This window comes from Galeopterus variegatus, unplaced genomic scaffold, assembly GCF_000696425.1.
Source record: "Galeopterus variegatus unplaced genomic scaffold, G_variegatus-3.0.2 Scaffold3613, whole genome shotgun sequence".
NCBI classification, from domain to species: Eukaryota; Metazoa; Chordata; class Mammalia; order Dermoptera; family Cynocephalidae; genus Galeopterus; species Galeopterus variegatus.
The window spans coordinates 109,725-119,261 of NW_007729724.1; the positions used below are offsets into that span (position 1 = coordinate 109,725).

General features: G+C 37.8%; 1 protein-coding gene across 1 annotated transcript in view; it reads left to right on the top strand.

Annotated features, from left to right (window-relative positions):
• Positions 1-266: 266 nt before the first annotated feature.
• Positions 267-9,537, top strand: part of FAM81B (family with sequence similarity 81, member B) — a 68,763-nt gene continuing 59,492 nt past the window's right edge. Inside the window, exons 1-3 of the mRNA XM_008585535.1 lie at positions 267-420; positions 832-929; positions 4,113-4,177. Coding sequence (XP_008583757.1) covers positions 834-929; positions 4,113-4,177 — 161 coding nt within the window. The 5' untranslated portion in view covers positions 267-420; positions 832-833. The remainder of the gene's footprint in view (positions 421-831; positions 930-4,112; positions 4,178-9,537) is intronic.

Below are 9,537 nucleotides of genomic sequence, written 5' to 3' on the forward strand. Positions count from 1 at the left end.
ACTTCAGCATGTCATTTTCTGTTTGTCTTATTTGACAGAAACTGGTCTCTTACCAAACCATAAAGATGAAATCAGGAGAAGAGTGTGAAATATCAGTTTAACAACAGCCCCTCTCACCCAATGAGACAAAGAAGCAAGGACCTGGTGATTTTTAGGACAATGAGCATTAAGGAAAACCCTTGAAGCTCCTAAATCCCAGGGACTTATAGTATGAGGGCCAACTCCATTGACATCACAGGTCCTTCCTGCAGTCACAATGCTGGTAAGTCACCCTTGGGCAGATGCCCCCAAAACGTGAAGACCTTAGTTAGGATACAACTTAATACTTTGGCTTTCTGAGAAAGAAAAAAATCTCTGTTTCCTTTCAAAAAATCAAACCAACAAAAAATAAAGCTGGAAAATCAAGCATCGTGAGTTCAGGTACTTATTTCATGGACTCCTCAATGTCTCTAAATTTCTTAAACTTTACTATCTTGTATGTTTCTTATTACATAAAAACAAAGTAATAAATCCCAAAGAAGACCCTCAGATGGCTTGGGCACAATAGGGTGAGAAATCATTCCCTATTGTTTTAGAACCATTTGATCTCAACAAAGTTCCTAAACATCCTGTGGAAGTACCTGTGAGGATATGGTGTTCTGGCTGACTATAGATATGATGGGGGTGTGAGGGAGACTTGAGGTTGGGGAGGAGGGAAGCAGGGACAAATTGGAAGCCTCCCTTTAAGCATAGCCATATGTACAGAAACTGTCCTCAATTTAAAAAATTACCACCACAGCAAAAATTCACTTGCCATAGTTCCTCATCTGATTCAGCATTCTGGTTGCCTAGATATGGATGTAAACAAAAGTGTCTCCCCGGCAGCTGAGAAACAGCCGGATGAACCTGATGGCCCCCTTCCTGGCTCAGACAGTGACCAAGAAAAGAAAGCAAGTACTTTTAGAGATTCATATTAAAAGTAGAATATTTTGATCTGCTTCTTTAAAGCTTAAGGTTGCTTAGAGAATTTTAAGAAGTCCTGGAAGAATGGTTTTTCCTTTCACTCTTTCCATACTTCCTGTTTGTTCTTCCTTGATAAAATGACTGGTGACAGCACAAGCTGATAAGAGAAAGGGTCTCAATTTGTAAATACGTTAACTGGACTGACTTTAAACATATGAGGCTAAATTTTTTAAAATTTGATAATAATTTATTTTTTATGAGTTTTAAAAAGGAACATGACAAACTCAAGGTATAGAGTTTATTCTAACATAAAAAAAAAGAATCACTGAATAAAATGTTTCCTTTAATAGTTCTTGTCACATTAATTAAAAAGATCATTCAAAGCAAGCAGTGTTTTTAGGCTTTGTTTTGTAATCTTGGAACCTGATCAGTGGATGCAGCCTCTTGTTATGGAAACAGTACTGGAAAGCTAGCACAATCATGCACTGATTTTTGGTGTCTATTGACTGTACCACACACTAGCTCTGTGACTTTGGGTGATTACTTAACCTTTCTGTTTCCTCTTCTATTAAATGGGCTAATTAGGCCTAGCGTACAAAGTTGTTGTGCAGTATGAATTAGCCACTTAGGTAAAGTGCTTAGCAGGTTAGGATGGGCTCAGTCAATAGCTATAGGTGGTTAATATCATTATCTACCTGATCTTGAGTAAGTTCATTACTTCTGTGATCCTCAAGTTCCTCAGCTATAAAAATAATCATCTTAAATTCTTTTCATAATAAGGAAGGATTCCAGTTACTTAAGGTAACTGATGCCATCATACTGTGAAAATAATAATACAACCTTATGAGGCTGTTGGAAGAATGAAATCACATTATATACAAGTACTTTATAGTCCATAAAGCCATAAAGAACGATAACATTTTAAAGTATTATGATGAAACAGATAAAAATTGACATATGTAAAAGAAAAATCCAATAATAACCACCAAGTTGTTTGATTGTGAGACAATTTTTAAATATAATTACATCCTACTCTGCAGAAATGGGATGAAACAGAACTGACTCATATTTAATTAGTAGCAAAGATATAAAAACTTAAATATTGCCTTAGATACATAATTAACACATTAAAAAAGAGGAAACAATCACACCACAATGTAGTAGTAGAATGGCTTTGCTGTAGGTAATAGAATTATGAGTGAGAATTTTTTTCTGGATCTTTTACTTTTCTATGTTTTTCTGAATTTTCCTCCATGATTATGTTTAACATTTGTCACTTTGAAAGTACGTGTATGGGTGTGTTTTTAAGAGGATATTATTTGTACTCCTCCAAATAAGACTTAAAAATTAATAAAATAAAAATAAAACAGATATATATCCAACTGTTATACTTTTCTCCAGAAGAAGGAAGGAAGATAACAGCCCAGTCATTTAGTGTCCTTGGATATGGTGTTCATAGTACTCTTTCATTCCACAAATACAAAAGGCTATTAGGTGCCAAATATGTAAGGCAAGGACCAATCAGTTCCTGAGGAAATGTCAAAAACAGACCCCCCACAGACCAGGTGGAGCAGTGGAGAAATATGGAAAAAATTGGTATGAAGTAGGTAAGGAGCCCAGGGCCAGTACTGTCCCAGCAAGAAACAAGAGTGAAAGCAGGTGACAGGACAGAAGGCCAGTCAAGTCCTCTAGGAATTTAGGACAGTTTCTGTAATGTGGACACCTGAGAGCCCATTGTATTGGCTCTAGTGATCCATTCTTTAGAGGAAGACTGGTTTTTGGATTACCAGATTCATTGTGAACCCCATTCTGCCATGGGGAGAGGGCTAAAGCACTATCGCTGACTCCACTGTGTGCAGCCTGGAGCTTGTTCTGGTGGCTCACCTCCAAGAGGGCTGGGGCAGGAGAGCCTGACTATTGTCAGATATCCTTTATCAGCATTCTTGATGATGGACTTACCTTTTTTAAAAGGTTATAGGGGGCCGAGCCCGTGGCGCACTCGGGAGAGTGTGGCGCTGGGAGCGCAGCAGTGCTCCCGCTGTGGGTTCGGATCCTATATAGGGATGACTGGTGCGCTCACAGCGCTCACTGGCTGAGCACGGTGCGGCCGGTCTCAAAAAGGACAAAAATAAATAAATAAATAAAAATAAAAAGGTTGTAGGGTTTTTTGTTTTTTTATTTTGGGGTTTTTGTTGTTGTTGTTTTGGTTGTTTTTGTAGGAGGAAAGTTTCCAATTAAGTTTCTCCTTAATGCTCCTTAAGCATTGGTAAAAGGAATGATTTCTGTATTGGGGTCTTAACATATTCTGCCCATCATTATATGTAGTATACAATAATGTAAACCAAAAAAGAAAAAAAAAAAAAACCCTAGGAATATATTTTGTTTAATTTTTTTTAACTGAGATGGAATACCACTCATACTCTCCCTATTGAATCCAGTTCAGAGATAGGCTATTAAAATTAGGATAAATCTGTGTTCTGTTTTTAAACTTAAAAAATAAAAGGACATTAGAGTTGAGAGCATTTGCAGCATACACAAAACAGTGAGTACATTTGGTATCCTTTTACCCAATAGAATGCTGCAAAATTATCAACTTCCATGTAAATTGAATTTTCTAGTAAGATCATTTTACTGGATTAGAGATTGTCAGGTAAGTGTTAGTTAATTATGTATATAGCTGTGCTTTGTGCTTTTATTTCTCATTGACCATATTGACATAACATCCAGGTTTCTTAGAAAATAAAATTTCTTGGATAAACTAGTTTTCTAGTTTGGGGCTTTGTTTTTGAAAATTAGCTGATTTTCTTTGAAAATAGCACGTCAGGAATAATGCTATTTACTCTCTGAGGACTTCTCTAGTAACTTAGTCAATCATCGGTGGATATTTCATTTAACAATTATCTAGGAATAATCTATGGCTTTGACTTTTCCAAATAGTCTGTTCCAACTGTTATACCAAATCTATGGAATGCAGCTATTTAGTATCTCCCCAGAACTTAATTTTGGTTTTAGTCATTAGCCATACAAATGGGGTGTGCAAGATTAATTGGGTTGATGATCTATGATCTATGGTATATATTTAGTTTAAAATCAGAACACTTATATGAGGATAAAATAGATAAGAGTAAGGTAGCAGATGATGTATTTTAAATCCATGACCTTTGTTTTAGGTAAGATTATCTCCAGCAAAAATGTCAACCAAGAATGCTACAGATCTAGTTGAATATGTCGACAAGTAAGTCTATAAATTACAACTAGTTTAACTATTTACTGCATTTAATGATTCAGTCAGAGATCAAAGTGCCTAAATGAGACCTCTGAGTTCATCTAAACTAGTTTTTTGCTTTCAGAAGAGACTAAACTATCTCAGAAAGACAAACTTCTCTATCCTATTTCTTTCTGATTGAGATAGCAAACAGATTTTACTGCCTCCTCTTTAAAATAACCTCTTTAAATTCCTATAAATTTATGGGTAAAATAATACAATATAGACAAAAAGTAACATTGGACAATTTCAGACATAGCTAATTAGGGCTTTCAAAATAAACCAGGTAAATCTGTTAAGATTTCATGAAAAAAACTCAAGAAAATTCGAAATAAATTAACCATCAGAAAATTTTGTTTCTGGTGGTTACAGTGCCATACCTGAAGCTCATCAAAGGAGGGTTGACAGAAAAGGGATAAACCTGGGCACTTGGAAACACAAGTATAATAACATATTATTGATACATGCACATTGTCCAAAAGATCCTAGAATTCCAGTTTGTAAACATGGGCTTACAGAGGCAATGCATATGAATTTGAGTTGTTTTCTATTTATTTCAAATAAGAATTTGGTCTGATGTTCCTGTTCATGTTTTCAGGGCACTTGGGATTTAGTCTCAGTTCTTTCACTAATTTGCTGTGTGACCTCAGTTAGTCCCATAATGTCTCTGGGCTTTAGTTTTTTCATTTGCAAATGAAAAGGTTGGACTACAAGCTCTCTAGAGTCCACTGCAGTTATAAAATAATTCAGATTCTAAAATATGCATCATGACCACAGAAGAGTAATGACCAAATAAATGAAATGAGTCAACGCAAAGGAAAAAAAATTAACACTAGACTTGGATTTTTTAGAATTACCATTAACAATGAAGATGATACGATTTTAAATTTGCTGATTTTTATTGGAATATTTTCACAATAGGGAATTTCCCTGTTCCTTAGCCAATTAAATTCAATACATTTTAAATAGTTTGACTGCAGTTTTTTGGACCTTCTTTTCATGCTCCCCATGACTTATAATTGCTTATGTGATTGTGAGACTATAATTTAGAAAAAAATGGAACAAAACATGGGGAAATGATTTTTTTTAATGTTAAAAAATACTACATTTGGACAGATGAAATGTCTTCTGAGTTAAGGACAATGAATGTGGTATGTACAAAAATAATGATTAGTAATGGACATATTAGCTAACCTTATCATCCAAGGAGAAAAGGGAGACCTGCTCCTATCTGACTGCACATAATGAATGGAAAATAGAAATCATTTTTCCAGACTGCCAAATTTCAGTATGAACCCAAGTAGATTTCTCTTGCTGACTAAACCATATATCTAGAACTTTCTTTCTATTTAGCACCTGAGATGGTTAGTTCTCTTTTGGTCTCTCCCCTCTAATTTCTTAGCGCAGGCTACAAATTCCCTAAAGGCAGGGATTCTCTGGCCTTCTGCTTTTTGATACCCCTACAGCAGTCTGTCATGGTGTATTGAATATTGATTCTTGATAACTGTAGTTGACAGATTCAATGGAGATTAATGGTGGAGCAATTGAATTGTTAGAGCTCTGCTTGAAGCAGTAGACTCCTGGATAGCTGATTAACTGGAAAAGCAAGATAGCATTCAGGCATTTCAATCATCAGTGTAGAGATTTCGAATTGACATATTTAATCCAATAAAATAAACATAAGGAACAACAGTTTTTAAAATAATTACACCCCTCAAATCATAGTATTCAATGGGTGGCAACAAATGTATTGATAAGCAAACAGGTTACTTAGACAAGGAAAAGTCATTATCGACTCATTAAACTACCTGAATATATATTACATATTCTCAGAGGTTCATCCATATAAAGATATATGGGTATACTAATAGGTAATACTAACAACAAAGAATAACAATCTAAAAAAGTAAAAATCCAGCAACAAAAGAAGTAATGCCTATCCTATGAAAAAGGTTGGGCTAGAGATACGCACATGAAAAGGACAGGCAGACCAGGTGTGTTCACAGGGCGACTCTCGGCCTCAGTCAGTTTGAGCAACACCCATACATTATTAGTACTTGTTAAATGTTAGGTAGTATTAATAATCCATGGGTCAAAGGTGGCAGAATGCTTGCAATCATTGATAGGACAATTATGGTGACATTATATTAAAGGCAATTAATAATTCTGATTTCCACAATGAACAGACATCCACTGATTTTGTGACAGTGTATCCAATGTTCATTTAAGCTTAATTGAGTAGAAAAGCACCAAAGCCTTTTTTTCTTGTTCTTTTTCTTCTGCTGGTGAAAGGCACACTGAAGGGTGGCCAGGACACCTCCAGTCTGCTCTTGAATCTGCCTCTGATCGACTATGTGACCTTGAGAAAAAGAAAATGTCTCCTCTTCTCTGGGCAATCTCTGCCTCCTCTATAAAGTGGGGTAGGGGTTTCAAGTGATCTAGGATGAGTCCCAAGGGCTATCTGTGTTCACGATAAGATCCAGATTTCATTTCCAGGATGCAGACTAGAAAGTGGCCTCTACTTGCTACTTCTCAACTCTGCGCACAATTTCTTCTATGTAATAACGTAAGTGGTTACAATTTAATAGCATATGTTATTTGTCCGTGGGATTTAATTTTGAATGGAAAGCAAATTCTGCCCACAAACCTCTGTTTATTTTTTTTAATTGACTTTCCCCCCAAAAAAGAAAGACTACTTGCTACTTCTCAACTCTGCGCACAATTTCTTCTATGTAATAACGTAAGTGGTTACAATTTAATAGCATACGTTATTTGTCCGTGGGATTTAATTTTGAATGGAAAACAAATTCTGCCCACAAACCTCTGTTTATTTTTTTTAATTGACTTTCCCCCCAAAAAAGAAAGAAAGAGAAAGCTTCTCATCATGGAATCAAATACTTTCTAAGGTCTCTTCCATCCCTAAAATTCTTTGGTCTTTGAAAACTTTATTCACTTAACAAATATTTATTAAGCACCTGCTATGTGCCAGGCACTGTGCTAGGCAGTTGGAGAATCACCAGTGAACAACATAGACCATGACTGCTGCCCACATGGAGCTTCCACTCTAGCAGGAGGGAAACACATTCACTGTTTGATAGCCTGGTCAGAACAGCCCTCAGTGAGAAGTCGGCATTTGAGCAAAGACCAGGAAATGGGGGATTTGGCCATGTGGACATCTGGGGGAAGAGCAAAGGGTCTAATGCAGGAGTATTCCTGGGGTGTGGCGGGAACAGAAAGGGGGTGAGGACGGCTGGCGTAAAAAGCAGGGAAGTATGAACTTGAACTATGCCAGTATATAGGATTTGATTTGAAAGTCTGTGGATAAAATGAATCCTGAGTTTCTGCTGCCTCCGGGGAAAGTTGTAAATTTCCCGAACAAAAAAGAGGCCAGGAAAATGAGGTTGTTTTGTACTGAGGAGTTGTCCAGTCTGATCTATAGTCAGTATATGTCTTAGGAATTCTCTCAGGAGTACATTTTGGGAAGATGAGGGTCTGGCTGACAGCCAAAGGATAGTATTTAAACTTTAGATACATAAAACTTTCAGTAAGTCAATAAATGGTTAATGACTTCTCCTTGAGAGTAGAATATGGCATTCAGGGTCTGAAAGTATTCATTTTCAAGGTTTTTCTTAGCACCGTGGCAGACATGTCATTATGCAGTGATACACTGCCTTTGTTGCTACATGATGGAGACCGATATTGCATATTACAGTACACGAGAAAGGAAGACAAAACTCCGCTGGTTTTTAGTCTGGATGGCGTCACCATTAGCCACAGTGCAGTCTTTTATTTTCTTTCACCTTCTCACTGCCCCTGTCTGTGATGGGCACGACTCTGGCTGTAAGTGGGCATGGCTGCAGGAATTACCCACAGTGACCCCCAAATCAGTCAGGGCAGGGGCTGGCCAGATGACACTCTGTCCCTCTTGCTTCTGGAGCTCTCTGGATTCTTGCCACACTTAAGAGCTTCTGCTCAAGTGGGAAAACTCGGCTGAGGTCAGGCTGGAGCCAGTCTCAGTTCCCTAGAGCAGAGAGGAAGCCCCTCGAACCTCTGGGCCTCAGAGAGGACCCTTAGGACTCCAAAGAGAGATGTGAGCCAAGCAAGGAAAGGTGACTGAAATGAAAAAGCACACGATATTGGAAGTAAGGTACGTATTAAGAAGCAGAGGAATAAACATAAGTTATCCCTCTGAGAAAAGTGCAAATACAACAGGAAGAGCCACTCATTGGCCCAAGCAGAGCTGCTGTCATGTGGGAGAAAGGGAAGAGGCACATTCAAATGTTTCCAAGATGAGTTAGTGATAACTTCAGGCCTCAGTTTCCTCCTAAAAGGAGAACAATTTTACTTATGCCACAAGGTAGTTGTGAGAATGAAATGAAATAGTGTTTATGAAGGTGACATGTTGACTATAAGCACTATATAGAAATAAAATAGTGTCATCATAATTCCTAACATTTCTTCTGGGCTAGGAACTCCCTTCAAACAGTTTACCATCTTTATTAGTTTCTCAGGGCTGCCATAATACAATACCACAAACTGAGTGGCTTAAAACAACAGAAATTTATTGTCTGACAATTCTGGAGATCAGAAGTCCACAATCAAAGTGTCAGCAGGACTGGTTCCTTCTGAGCGCAGATCTGTTCTTTGACTCTCTCCCATCATCTGGTGACCGTCGGCAATCCCTGGCATTCCTTGGCCTGTAGCTGCGTCACTCTAATCTCTGCCTCCATCTTCACATGACCTTCTCCCTCTGTGTCTCTCTCTTTACTTGGCCACCTTTTTATAAGGAAACCAGTCTTGGATTAGGCGCCCACCTTACTTCAGTATGACCTCATCTTAACTAATTGCACCTGCAATGACCCTATTTCCAAGTAAGGTCATACTCTGAGGTACTGGGGGTTAATACTTCAACATATCTTTTGGAGGGGAGGGGGACACATTCAGACCATAACACCATCTAATAATTACTCCTAATTGTAAGAACACATGTGTCTGACACTTTAGACCTTCCAAAGCACTTCAGGTATATTATTTGAATTGATCCCCTCAGCCAGTTGGGTAGGGCAGGAGTCACTCTTTCCACAGGACAGAGAAGGAGCCGTCTTCTGGGCAACCTAAGACAGGCTAAAGGTAAAAATGGCAGAGACAGAACTTGAAACCAGGTCTTCTGACTGCAAGTATAGTGTTTTTCCCCTAGAGACTCACATAAAAACACACACCAAAAAAGAGAAAGGTAATATGGGAATGTGTTTCAAGAGTGCTGCCAAATGGTATAGGAATGGCAAACATCATCAGAACAGTTTGCTGCTGCAGTTTACATATGGTTTACC